The sequence below is a fragment of the Brassica oleracea genome, chromosome C5 (assembly GCF_000695525.1).
Source record: "Brassica oleracea var. oleracea cultivar TO1000 chromosome C5, BOL, whole genome shotgun sequence".
Lineage (NCBI taxonomy): Eukaryota > Viridiplantae > Streptophyta > Magnoliopsida > Brassicales > Brassicaceae > Brassica > Brassica oleracea.
Genome location: NC_027752.1, coordinates 3565485 through 3578977, shown reverse-complemented (window position 1 = coordinate 3578977; position 13493 = coordinate 3565485). Strand labels below are relative to the sequence as shown.

Genomic DNA, 13493 nt, shown 5'->3' with positions numbered 1-13493 from the left:
CACGCAAAATAGCGAGTACTCACCTTGTGCCCAGCCCTACATATAAATCGAATCAAATAATCCCTTGAGATATTGAGGATCACCTTTTTTTTTCACTACCATATTTATAGAACTCAAATAAATACTACTTAAGTTCACATAACTACTAAGAGTTCCCAACTTCTAACTTATTGATTGTGATCTCTCACCTTACTTTCTTGAATGTCTTCAATTAAATCCTTCCTGTTTTATGACTATTATGAACAAACGCTAGAACCAACATCATATCGGATATCAAGCAAGAGCCAAAAGTTGTTCTCATGAATTAGACTAATCATTATGCATCTCAATAAACTGTTTCAAGTAACAGTTCCAATGTAACATCCACAGCGTTTTCATGGTATAGATTATATTCAACATTGTCTCTATGTGTTTGATTTCCTTGGACATTGATACTGCGAGCACCTTGTAGTCTGTCTAAGACAATGTTCATATTTGTTTTTTTTCTTTTAATAACGACTTACTAAATAATATTCTTTCAGAAATGGATATTAAAATTTGTTTTATTTATTCTTTACTTAAAATAATAAGTGAATTACTTTAAACGAAATATTTGTTCATATTATAAAGAAGACAAATAAAAAATATATAAATATTTCGATATATAAGCATTGTATAATTTTCACAATGACAAAAATATCTTCTCTAAGCAAATAACAAGTAATAACAAGCCATATAGCTAAATTTTTAATACTTGTTACTATTTAATATTTGACTAGATGATGACGTATTTAAAAATCAAGACGGATACAAAACAAGTTACAAAGAAGAGTACTGAGTATTTTTTTCCCAATCCTAGATGCAAGTAAGAGAAAACAAAATATGAACAAGTATTTAATAGATCATGTAACAAATATTCAAAAAAACTCGTAAATATGTCATAAGTACTCGCAAATAGTTTAAAGTACGCGTAAATAGCAAGTAATAAAACGGAGCAAGTAACTTATAATTTTGATCAAGTACTCGAAATAGCAAGTACTCGTTTTTAACAAGTTAAGTCCAAGTCAAAAATTTTATTATTCGTGCAAAGCAAGTCAAGTCAAGTATCAAGTACACCCAAAATAGCGAGTACTCACCTTGTGTGCAGCCCTACATATAAATCGAATCAAATAATCCCTTGAGATATTGAGGATCACCTTTTTTCTTGACTACCATCTTTAAAGAACCCAAATAAATACTACTTAAGTTCACATAACTACTAAGAGTTCCCAACTTCTAACTTATTGATTGTGATCTCTCACCTTACTTTCTTGAATGTCTTAATCCTTCCTGTTTTATGATTATTATGAACAAACGCTAAAACCAACATCATATCGGATATCAAGCAAGAGCCAAGTTGTTCTCATGAATTAGACAAATCATTATGCATCTCAATAAACTGTTTCAAGTAACAGTTCCAATGTAACATCCACAGCGTTTTCATCGTATAGATTATATTCAACATTGTCTCTATGTGTTTGATTTCCTTGGACATTGATACTGCGAGCACCTTGTAGTCGTCTAAGACAATGCTCAGTGGTTTTGAAGACGAAGCTGTCCTTCGATGGGCTAATGGAGATGGGCATCTTGAAGAGTCCTAAACATCTACAATAGACACCTGCATAGGTTCAAGGCAAATAGAAGTTTAAGGCTGCTTAGTGTTCATGGTATTTTTGACACCTCTGGTCCATTATTAGCTTATGAAATGGTTTAATATATACAAATTTCGGTTTAAGTATACTCCGGTTTAATTGGATTCGGTTTTCTTAACCGCAAGCAAATGACTTCTCCCTGTTTCCATCTTCGCGAATCGCGACTTCCCGAGCCTGAGAGATTTACCGTTTGGCTTCACTGAAAAAAAACTAATGGGAAGAACAAGCTCGTGTGGTGGCGATGGCGAGAAGCAGAGGATTGAAGATAAAGAGCAATACGGAGTGTTGCTGTACTACAAGTACACATCTGTTCCCGATGTAGACGAGCTCGTTTCCTTTTATGAATCTAGCTGCAACTCGCTCGGTTTACTCGGCCGAGTCAGGCTCTCCCCTCACGGCGTCAATGTCACCGTATGCTTCTCTTCATATCCGATGTTGTAATAAAAAAGGCTAAACCTTTATGTCTTTAGAGGAATGAAAGACAATAAAGTCAAACTCTTTTTGAGTTCTGAGAGTTCAGAGCTAGTTGGGTTTGATTGCAAGATCCAATTCATATGAACCATTTGAAGAGTCAGAGTCCAAAGTTTGAAGCTTTTTTGATAGAGGTCTGTTTATAGAGTTGTGATAACATTAAAAAGTTTGCATTTTGGTTTAGGTTGGTGGGAAATTAACTGCGTTGGAGGAACATATTGCTTCCGCAAAGTCGAATTGTTTGTTTGAAGGCACTGACTTCAAGCTTGCATCTTGCAATCATCCTTTGAACGACAAAGTTTCTCAGGAGTGTGGGTTTACATCTCTCTCCATCCGTGTTGTTGAGGTTCTTTGCCTTCTTCTCTTATTCAATCCCAAGCTTTACCTCCTTAGCCTTTTTGACATGACTGTGGCATGCAGGAGTTAGTGACCTTTAGTACTTGCCCTCTCTTGAAATCACCAGACATCTCAAACGCTGGAAAGCATCTCTCTGCTGCTGAGTTTCATTCTGTCCTGGAGAGTGCCAGTAAGATCTTTCTTTTTAATCTGTATCATCACCTGCTTCTATATTGTGTGTCTCATCATCTGATTATGTTTTGATTCAAACTCAGAAGAACAAACTGATGAATCCGGGAAGTCTGAGAACAAGGAGCTTGTTTTGCTGGACGCTAGGAACCTGTACGAGACACGGATTGGAAAATTCGAATCAGAGAATGTTGAGACCCTTGATCCTGAGATCAGACAGTACAGCGACTTGCCGACCTGGATTGATCAGAACGCAGAGAAGCTGAAGGGAAAAAACGTGCTCATGTATGAATTATAGTTTCTTGTTCAGTTTTACTTTCCATATATCATTGAAGCTCTAATGTGTTTGGGCAAAACCAGGTACTGCACTGGTGGAATCAGGTGTGAAATGGCATCTGCATATATCAGATCTAAAGGCGCAGGGTTTGAGAATACTTTTCAGGTTAGCAAATGGTTTTGATACACAACAAGTCACTGAACTTGTCTGACTCTATTTGTTTCTTGAAACAGCTCTATGGTGGCATACAGAGATACCTTGAACAGTTTCCCAGTGGAGGGTTCTTCAAAGGGAAGAACTTTGTGTTTGATCACCGGTATGTTTCTTGCATCTTTCTCTTGTGATCGACCAGGAACAAGGGTAACTTACATTTTCTTTCATGTGGGTGTGTTTGAAGGATCTCAGTTGGGAGCTCAAAAGAGGATATAATAGGCTGCTGCCTTCTCTGCAACAATACCTTTGACGACTATTCTCCACGTTGCCGTTGCAGATTATGCAGGATGCTTGTATTAGTCTGCAATCATTGCCAGGTATTGGATCTACTTCTCATGGATTTTGTTACCTTGGTCTAATGATGTGGTGTTGACGCAGGTTAAAGGAGATGAGTATGTGTGTGAGCTGTGCCGAAAACACGGAAAAGGACAAGTCCCTTTGAGTCTTGATCCATCAAAGGGACTTACCCCTGCAGGTGATGACGATACAAGGAGGAAGCTAAGGATCTTATGCTTACATGGTTTTAGACAGAACGCGTCTGGCTTCAAAGGGAGGACTGGATCACTAGCAAAGAAACTAAAGAACATCGCTGAGCTTGTGTTCATAGATGCACCTCACGAGCTACAGTTCATCTACCAGACTGCTACTACCCCTCCTCCTCCACTTGGGGCATGCAACAAGAAGTTTGCATGGTTGGTGTCACCAGATTTTGACAAGCCAAGTGAAACAGGCTGGACCCAATGCCAGTTTGATCCATTGCAGTATCAGAACCAAACCGAAGGGTTTGACAAATCGTTGACGTATTTGAAGACGGTGTTTGCAGAGAAAGGTCCTTTTGATGGCATTCTTGGATTCTCTCAAGGTGCAGCAATGGCTGCAGCTGTATGCGGGAAACAAGAGCAGCTCGTAGGTGAAATAGAGTTCAGATTCTGCGTGTTGTGCTCGGGTTTCACACCGTGGCCATTGTTGGAGAAGAAAGAGCTAGGTTCCATCAAGTGCCCTTCGCTTCACATTTTTGGAAGCCAGCCTGGAAAAGACAGACAGATTGTGACTCAAGCTAGCTCGGATTTGGCAGGGTTGTTTGACCAAGGCTGCGCCACTGTTATAGAGCATGACTTTGGCCATATCATTCCTACAAAGTCTCCTTATATTGATGAGATTAAAGCTTTTCTTAACCAGTTCGTTTGAGGACTTTGTTTATCAGAAGACAATGTTCTTGCAATCAAATAACTTTTCTTCTTGATTTTGTTATCTGACAAGTAAAAAAATTTGAAAAAATAAACTGTCACAACAAAGATAAAAGTGACAAATACAAAGTGTGAATCAAATCCTAAACCAGTACACCACACTAGACATGATTCATCCCAGAGTTTTAAGAAATGAAGATACAGAAGCAGAGAATGATTCAAACAAATGACAACAAACAAAAGAAGTATAAGAGCCTTTTTGCACCAGTACTCAAAAACCCAAACTTGAACCCCAATCACAGTTCCAAAAGATGAATCTCATTGTCCCTCAAACCAAAGTATTTCAATGTTCTATACCTTTTTTCAACCAAATTTAAATCCACCAGGGGGAGCAGCGGTCTGGTTATTCCCAAAACTGAAGCCCTGTTGTGGATTTTCATTCACACCGTCTGGCAGAATCTGCTCATCCTCTTCTTCAGCCCAATATCTCTCCAAGATCTTAACAGCCTTCTCATATATCTCATTGTTATCATGGGACTGAAGGTTTTCAATTTTGTCCAACCCATCAGATTCTTCAATTATCTGAGCATAGAGATTTACTCCACCGTTTAACCCCATCTCCTTGTCAGCCTCACCAATCTTGAGAATGTTTTCAAGCCCTTCTAAGCACACTGTCACGATCCTCGGATCAGGGCAAATTAGAAGATCACAAAGAGGCTTGATGCAGCCTTGTGCTACCAAATACCTGCATGCAAAAACTATATTATAGCATTCTTCGATATTGAAAGAGATGTTGGTATAAGACTATAAGAGTGAACACTGAATTGTAATTTCACTTGTTTGCAAATGCACTTAGGAATAGAGATGGCTTACTGAATCTGCTCATGAGACCCTCCTGAGGTAGCATTTGAAATAGCCCACGCAGCTTCCTTCTTTATATCGAACTCCGCGTTTTGGAGCAAATGCACAAGAGGGAGGACAATACCAGCGCCAACCACAGCCTATTGTTTGAATAATATAGAGTAATTAAAACTTTGCCTTTAGCCTCTGAAACTTTGATGATTAACAATATTTTATGAAAAGCCTCATACCTCTATCTGAACTTTATTCCCAGCAGTGATATTCGATATTGTCCAACAAGCTTCCTTTTTGATACTTTTCTTGTGATTTTGCGTAAGCAAATTATAAAGGTGGGGAAGTACACCACTATCAATTATAAACTGAAAAGCAAACATACATGTGTAGTCTTAATATGCTAAACACAAACACCAAAACATTATGAAGTAACATTCTTGACAAATCATACCTGTGTCTGAGAGTCATCACCGGTTACGATGTTCCCAACGGTTCGGAGGGCAGGAATGAGAACCGTAGGTGATGGATGACTTGAAGAAATATATATCAACAAAATAATAAAAGTTAGTGAGAGCAACTAACACTCAAATTTTAAAAGGAATAAGGAAACTAACCTCAGAAGCTCCACAAGTCGTGGACAGACACCTGCCTGGATCACAGCCTGAATCTTATCATTGGGGCCATCTGAAAGGTAGGAGAGAGCCCAGCAGGCATCAGTGAGAACTTCTTCATCATTCAGATAAATAAGCTGCCGAAGAACTGGCAGGGCAGGCTTCACCTGGAATATATGAATATCAAACATCAATGCTCGGAATAATGCGAGGATGAAGGCAACCAAAGCAATCAAGTTACCTAAAAAGAATACATTTCTCCATTCATACCTCTTCAAATGGTGTTGGTGGTTTCCCACGACAAAAGTTGGACAAGGTCCATGTAGCATTCCTTAGCATGGATAACTTTGAATTTTCGTTTAACTGAGACAGCAAGGGTGCAAGAGCACCACAGCTGAGAACAAGGTTCCTGCAGTTTGGCGAGTCTCCAGCAACATTCCCTAAAGCCCACACGGCCTACAACGGATAAAATATATAAAGGTTTATTATAAGAAAACAACATTAACGTTTTAGCAACCTAAAAAACTACAGAGAAGCACTTGGCTGAGTATATATTTTGGATCAAAAGAAACAATAAATAAACCAAATATGGCGGGAAGTATCCTTCTCGCAATGTAAAATAAAATTGCAAGTGAGAGCTAGTTAGTGGCAAACCTGCTCTCGAACGTCATCACTAGCAGAGCTGAGAAGCTCAACGAAGATAGGCACCGCCCCATGTTCAATCACAACCCGAGTATGATCTGATGTTCCTGACGCAACGTTGGTCAAAGCCCATGCAGCCTCAAACTGCAAAGACAATTCTTACGTGTTTTTTTTTTGTTTTTGTTTTTTTTTATTTAAGTCACAAACCATAAGGGACAAATCTAAAAAAAGAAAGAATTTATGGAACCATACCTGGAGTTGTGGATGGTCTTGCCTTCGAAGAAACTCAACAAAACGAGGGATAACACCCGCTTTGATCACCTCATCAATTGGAGGACTGCGCTCTGCTCATCAAAATTACAAAACAACCATCAGATCTCTCTATTACACACATATAGCATTCTGAAAGAAGAATTAAATGGTGAACCTACCTATAGATAACAACTTTCTAAACTGAGTAGTAGCTTCTAGCTGAGCTTGAGGATCCTCAGAATAAACACCTTGTACCATCATTGGTATACCTTCCAACTGCCAAAAGCAGCAAATAAACAGCATCAAATCTATTAACAAGATCAGCACATGAGTTAGTCCTAGACTTGTTGTAATATAGGATCTGATCTTGATTTGAAGGGAACACACACAATCAAATCAAAGATCCATTACTAACAAATCAAATCCTAAGATCCAAATATTAAGCTCGAGATATTTTTTCAGATCAGCGAGAGTTACTCGTTTCTCAACGGCGGCAGCGCTCTGGAGGGCATCGAGACCAGCTCCAAGAGGCTGCTGCTGCTGCTGGAGCATCATGCCTTCGCGGCGCTTCTTGAGGAGACTGTCCTCACGCTTGTTTTTTCGAATCTCGACGAGGTTGTCCTCTCTCCTACGCCTCGCCTCATCGGCATCGACACCTGTCTTGTATATCTTCTTCCTCAGCTCCGCGCGTGTGCTCGGCCTAAGCGACATCTTCCCTCACTCTTCTTGAAACCACTTCGTGTCTGAGATCTTTCGATGGAACTGAAAATGGAGAAGGAGATCGTGGAGGATGGAGTCGTCTGTTTGCTGTCGAGTCTGATCCGGTTTGGTTTAGTTTGGTCTGGTCGGAGTTATTTTATTATTTGTTGGAGCTACTTGGAACCTTCCTTGTGACAAAGAGTATCCTGGAGTTTGCTTTTGGTGAAGAATATACAAATTTTATTTTGCATGATTTGATTTACATGAATACTTCATGACTAAGAGATTCTTTCTTATCGGATATGGTAGAATTAATTTGTTCTTGCAGTCGTATAAAAGTATATTGACTTGTTGATTATGTCCTAGCAGTGTTCTAAAAATCGATTCCGTCTAGTCAGCAAATTGGATATGAACGAAACGATTTTTTTCAAACCGATTTATTAAAAAGTTGGTATAGGCGTCCAAAAATCGGCATGGGCATCCGTCTAAACAATAATCTTTTATAAAACACGATTAACCATGTAATATAGATAACCATCAAATATTTTTGGATAATACAAGATGATGTTTGATTGTCTTTGTGGTTAAAACTTCTATTGAAATCAAAAATTTTGTGTTCAAATATTGGTTAATGAAAATTTGATATTGAGAAAAAGAGATGGATATTTTATGCCTGGGACGACGAACAATGATGATACATTCGAAATATTTAGAATAAGAAAAACCACAAATATAACTAAGAAGAAACAAGACAGTTTTATATATCCCAATAATTAGATGAAAAGGTTGATAGTTATATGATAGATAATTTAATACTTAGGATAATACAGCCACAAATATAACCAAAGAAAAGGAAACAGTACGGGGTTTTGTATCCCAACAACTTAGATGAAAAGCTTGATAGTTATGATAGATTAGGACTAATCAGAATCAGAATCAGAATCAGAGTCAGTGTCGATAATACCAACACAAGGACGTTTTCCCTCCCTCACTGAGTGATGAGGCAGTTCTTCTTCTTGAAACATGACCCCTAACTCTTGTTCGATGTTGCGATCCCCACTCCCCTCAGGACCATACAATTCCATCCACGTTGCGTTGATGATCTTGAAAGCTAACTTGGCAGCAACAGATTTGTTTTTCTCGGGGCAGAGCTTAGCCACAATGTTCATGTACTGTCTACGGGCTGTTTGATAGCTACAGGACGGGCTGATTCCGAGGATGTCGTGGAGTGTAAAACTGGTGTTTATGAACCTCCAGTGAATTTGATGAGCCAGGTGAACCTGCGAGATCTTACGATGGTTCGTAGATGTGTTTGGGAAAACAAATGTTAGTGCATGAAGAACTTCAAGGGCTCCTTTCGGATTGCCTCTTCGGTACTGTTCTTCAGCTACTCTTACATTGTTTTCAGAGAACACCATAGCTGACACTGGTACGCTCATTTTTGAGACTGGTTTGATTGCAAAATTTTGTAGAGGAGAAAATTTGAGGTGAATGAGGTTTGGGATTACCACTAAAATTTATAGTAAAAAAATAAAAAAAAAATCTTAAATTTTCCCTATAATTAAAAATACAATATAAAATGAAATATATTGATGCAAAATATAAAGGAATACATAATTTATATATACATAAAGCGGAAAAAATTAATTAATCGTTTAAAATATATATTTTATTTATAATATTTTGCGATATAAATATATATATTTTACGTGAATAAAATGTATAATATTTATGTTATTTTTGTTTTAATATTTTGAAAAATGTATTAAAAGGAAAGTTGACTAAAAAAATAATCTAATTTGGAAGTGTCGTAGTTTCTAAAAAACAAATTAACCCTTTTGGTAAACGGGATTTAATAGTTTTTATGGTGGATATATATGTGGAATTGAACGCTTATACCTCTTTTGGTTAAAGCAATTCAATAGTTATTATCGTTGATATATAAGTGAAAATTGAATCGCTCGTACCAACTCATAACAACTTTGAACCAATCGTTGCAATATAAATTTTACTTAATAGCATTTTGTGATAAAATAATTTATATTATTATCCTCGAAACAATATATTATGTTATTTGTAATATTTTATATTATTTTAATATTTATAAGATGTTTTATATGCAAAATCCTCGTGGGGTTGGTGTTTTATAAACCAAAATATATTAAACATTTAGGTGACATTATTTTAAAAATTAATTGTGGTTAATTATGCTACTTATGTCTAACATGTGCCAGGTTTGAGAATAGATAATGGCATTACAATTTATTTATTTAAAGCGTTGTAACATAACAAACCAAAGTTGTGGTGTGAAAATTATGGTTTGAAATACTCTTAGTTTTTAAATGCTAAAAATGTGTATATATACAGTTTTGAAACAAACCGAGTAGAAATTGCCAACCGGAAATATTAGAATGTTGATTGGTTAATCACAATGGTTATGAACCACTGAAAAAATTAATCAATGAAAATGCTTTTGAATTTGTGCATATCAGTTGATTGGTATCTCAAGACTTGGCTGAACCAATCATTTTAATAACACATACTCCAGAAAATCACTCGGTCGGGCAACTTAATTTATTTGTCTAATCAAATATATTGTGTCGACATGTCTTCATGTGTGTATTTCTAATCGGTCTATCTCAAACCACCACTACATGAAATCTAATTAAGTTTTCCATCTTTCAACAAAATTTGGATAGTGAAAAATATAAACATTAATTTTTCTTTTCGAAACTTAATCTAACCATTAATTTGCTTATCGGGTTTCTCTAGTTGTACAATTGTTGTACAAATATAACTCTATTAAGAATTTCTCTCTTATTCGCATTATATGTTTCCTAGTTTCACAAGAGAAAAGGTGAGTGAGATATATACATTTCTTACATATGGAATTTAAATCAACTTCTGTAATATCAGATATATGGTATGAAGAACTTATTGTTTGCATCCCAAAAACTATTATTAAACATCAAAGAGCTCTTGTCTCTTACAGTTTTCTTTGGAATCAAAGCACATATGAGATCCCAATGCATGGATCTCAAATTAGTCAATCTTAATTAGTCATCTCTTTCAACACTATATCTTATAGAAAACCACAAATTTATGGGACTTGCATTAATTTAATTTGTGGCTTCCAACACAAGTTTTCAGGTTTGATTGAAGAGTTAGTTATATTGCATCAAACTAATAAAACTTGATAAAGCAAAGATCTTTATGATTTGTAAAACTTAGTTGATTAGCAAAAAGAGATTATTTGAAAACGATAGTGAAGTAGGGCAATCTTCTACGAAGGAGAAGTTCTTAGGTTTTATGAAGGAGAAGTTCTTAGGTTTTATGAAGGATCGGTTTGACAAAACTATAACCTTGTAGGTAGAAACTAGAATGGCTTTGAAACAAGGAGGTCTACGCTCGCTTGTTTCTAGGCTCTGATTACTTTGGTGCAATATTGAGTTCCTCTAGCTTCTCATACTTTGTTTTATCTCCATTGAAGTTTGGAATGAAATTTTAAGGATATGATATGAATGTTTCGACGATGAAGAAAAACAAATCTAAAGAATGATAGCATCATCGGACTAGGTAAAATAAAGAGTGGAATATTATGTTCATTTTGGGTTTGATATTTAATAGCCCACTAGCACAAACCATAAAAATAATGCATCAAGAACACAAACTATAAGCAATTGGTTTGGGTTTGGGTGACAAACTTGGGTCAGTAGTACTAGAAATACCACTGCTTAGCTACAAATACAAATTTGTAACCAAAACCAAATGGTCGTATTCTAGTTGCAGTTTTGATGGTTGAGACCTTTTTGTTGATCGAGCAAGAGATTAAATTTCATCATATTATACTCATTTCTGTATGGATCTTAGATATAGATTCAAATTTGTGATTGTCTATAAACTTGTGATTTAGTCTGAAATAGAGATGCACAGTTTCTTCCCTCGCTATCTTCATGGTCCTGCAAATGGGGATATAAAGAGTGAATTTGTTTGACGTATAATTCTAGTACGCGACTGATCTACATGCAAAAGTCATAATTAACAATCTAATATTAACTTCGGTATAAATGGCTTTAAAAAGGAAAAGTTGCATGTATGTTACTAGTGAGATAGAAGCAAAATTTTATGAGTTAAGTGGATATGGTTGACTTGAGACCACGTGCGGAAATGTAGAAAAACACGAGCACAGTTCAAAGACAACAAAATTTCTCTGCCGAAGACATGTGCGAGTGCATGCTGTCTTGCGACGTGTTCCATGTAATTACACCACACAAAATTCCCTCCATTATAAGAAACCTATATATGTATATATATTAATCTGATGTGAGCTGGGTTTAAAATAGCGCTTCAAGCCTTGAGGCGGTGAGAAAGGTCAAGCTCGCCTCAAAGCTATAGCGTCGCTTCAGACCGCCTCACCAACTTAAGGCGTAGCCTGAAAAAATACACGGAGGATTAGTGGTTAGTCATAGAATCATTCAGGTTCTTCCATTCTTTGTCATTATCCTAAATCATTAAAATTTAAAATTAATAAGTATTCATAAACAGAGCATAAAACAAAGAATTGATCCAATAAAGTCTTCAAAAAAAGAGAATCAAACCAACAAATCCTTAAAATAAACTAAACATAAACCTAAGATTCACTTGGATAAGATTCACCATGAAAATATCTATTCAAAAATGTAAAGATACTAAATAGTTTGAAGTGAATTGAAGTTTTGAAACCATAAAAAGAAAGTGAATATTATATGTTAATAACTTGTGATAGGAATCTTACCTTTAGTTGCATAAGCGATGAGGCGTGATGAGGCGTGAGGCGTGAAAGGCGGCTTGAGGCGAGGTGGAAGCAACGCTTACTCGAATTCGCCTTGCTTCACCTCCTCGAGGCGGTGACCCTCCCAACCAAGGTCGCCTCACGCCTTAGCGACGCCTTAGCACGCTTTTTTAAACCCAGGATGTGAGAATGAAAAGATATGGACGAGAGTATTTTTGTTGAAGTCAAATTTTGTACAAAAGAGGGTTTTGTTTGCTTCTCTCGTCCCAGGACCTATTGTTCCCAACACTCAAAACCATATAGTCTTGAGATTCCGGTTATTTCCACCGGTTGAACCGATTAAATTTTGGATTTCTATTCTCTTTTGATTCACTCTACGGGGATATCTGATTCCTAACCTTTTGTTATAATATTGTAATCATCACTAAAACATACATAGACAACCAAACTACAAAAATAATATAATCTAATAAGTGAAATTACACGTTATTTTAGGTGACATTACTAGTGAAAGCAAGATAGGTGGATAAAAAAGTTTGATAGTTTTTATTTTTGATAATTATGAATGATAAGGTGAATTTGTTTCTCACACATAAATACTATATAGCGTTGTACAAAAAAAAGAAGAACAAGAGACTATTATTCTTCAAAAGTTGGCACCTCCTCGGTCACATTCACATATGAGGTCCATAATTGGAGTCACATGGTTGCATGTGATTATATTGGGTTTACCCCTTTAGCCACATATGGCCAACTCCACGTTTTTCCCTTTCTTTTGTTTTGTTTTGTAGTTATCATTTGATGCATTTATATATATACTTTGCTTCTTATTTGGTTCTACTAATTGCAAATATCATGTGAATACGTTAATTAACGTTATCAACTCGTAATATCAGGATAAGAAATGTCAAAGGATAAAGTGTGGATGCCCAATCGTATTAATAAAAAGTTATCCGGGTAAGATTTGTGAAAATCATTTTGTGAGAAACACATTGTCACCTTATAATTTTTTTCCTGGAAACAGAAACACAATGACCCACAGACATGTTGCCATTAATTTGATATATATAAAAAGTGTGAATGCAAAGAAAAAAGACATATTGGGGTGTAAAAAAGAAGTAGCACACGTGGGGAAACTTAAAGAGGGGAAGAAAGATGTTCCTCCAGATTCATTTCTCAATCTTTTTGTTTCCCCTTCTTTTGGTACTAATGTTGTGGTCCTTCACACTTGTTTCATTGTTACTTACTTGCTCTTTCCTAGTGGATTTCTTCTTCTGACAAACTTACACTAACTTTGTATTTTTATACGATAATGTAATT

General features: G+C 36.3%; 3 protein-coding genes across 6 annotated transcripts; 1 reads left to right on the top strand and 2 right to left on the bottom strand.

The window, feature by feature from the left end:
• The first annotated feature begins 1535 nt into the window (after positions 1-1535).
• On the top strand, positions 1536-4399 carry LOC106294549 (rhodanese-like domain-containing protein 6). Of its 4 annotated transcripts, none has more exons than XM_013730135.1 (9): positions 1536-1685; positions 1796-2081; positions 2326-2487; positions 2562-2667; positions 2756-2951; positions 3027-3108; positions 3177-3259; positions 3341-3473; positions 3535-4399. In XM_013730135.1, the coding sequence occupies exons 2-9, from the start codon at positions 1884-1886 to the stop codon at positions 4342-4344; spliced, it is 1770 nt and encodes a 589-aa protein (XP_013585589.1). In that variant the 5' UTR covers positions 1536-1685; positions 1796-1883; the 3' UTR covers positions 4345-4399. The 4 variants fall into 4 exon arrangements, with proteins under 4 accessions (XP_013585589.1, XP_013585586.1, XP_013585588.1 ...); XM_013730132.1 differs by having other exon boundaries at positions 2753-2951; XM_013730134.1 differs by having other exon boundaries at positions 1599-1685; positions 1844-2081; positions 2753-2951.
• Positions 4400-4409: 10 nt separating this feature from the next.
• On the bottom strand, positions 4410-7448 carry LOC106294550 (importin subunit alpha-4). Its single transcript, XM_013730137.1, has 10 exons — positions 7181-7448; positions 6883-6979; positions 6704-6795; positions 6464-6595; positions 6080-6265; positions 5813-5976; positions 5650-5728; positions 5435-5563; positions 5217-5344; positions 4410-5088 (listed from the first exon to the last, which is right to left on the bottom strand). The coding sequence occupies exons 1-10, from the start codon at positions 7412-7414 to the stop codon at positions 4707-4709; spliced, it is 1623 nt and encodes a 540-aa protein (XP_013585591.1). The 5' UTR covers positions 7415-7448; the 3' UTR covers positions 4410-4706.
• A 728-nt stretch (positions 7449-8176) lies between these two features.
• LOC106294599 lies at positions 8177-8949 on the bottom strand. Its single transcript, XM_013730204.1, has one exon. The coding sequence runs from the start codon at positions 8839-8841 to the stop codon at positions 8323-8325; it is 519 nt and encodes a 172-aa protein (XP_013585658.1). The 5' UTR covers positions 8842-8949; the 3' UTR covers positions 8177-8322.
• Between the last annotated feature and the right edge of the window lie 4544 nt (positions 8950-13493).

Bases quoted from the DNA above. Each gene is read 5' to 3' on its own strand.
- LOC106294549 (XM_013730132.1), top strand. From the start codon at position 1,884: ATGGGAAGAACAAGCTCGTGTGGTGGCGATGGCGAGAAGCAGAGGATT. The intron at 2,488-2,561 runs GTTCTTTGCCTT...TGTGGCATGCAG, and splicing joins TCTCCATCCGTGTTGTTGAG to GAGTTAGTGACCTTTAGTAC. The intron at 2,952-3,026 runs GTATGAATTATA...GGGCAAAACCAG, and splicing joins AAGGGAAAAAACGTGCTCAT to GTACTGCACTGGTGGAATCA.
- LOC106294550 (XM_013730137.1), bottom strand. From the start codon at position 7,414: ATGTCGCTTAGGCCGAGCACACGCGCGGAGCTGAGGAAGAAGATATAC. The intron at 5,977-6,079 runs GTATGAATGGAG...CATATATTCCAG, and splicing joins CACCAACACCATTTGAAGAG to GTGAAGCCTGCCCTGCCAGT. The intron at 5,564-5,649 runs GTATGATTTGTC...TTTGCTTTTCAG, and splicing joins GTGATGACTCTCAGACACAG to TTTATAATTGATAGTGGTGT.
- LOC106294599 (XM_013730204.1), bottom strand. From the start codon at position 8,841: ATGAGCGTACCAGTGTCAGCTATGGTGTTCTCTGAAAACAATGTAAGA.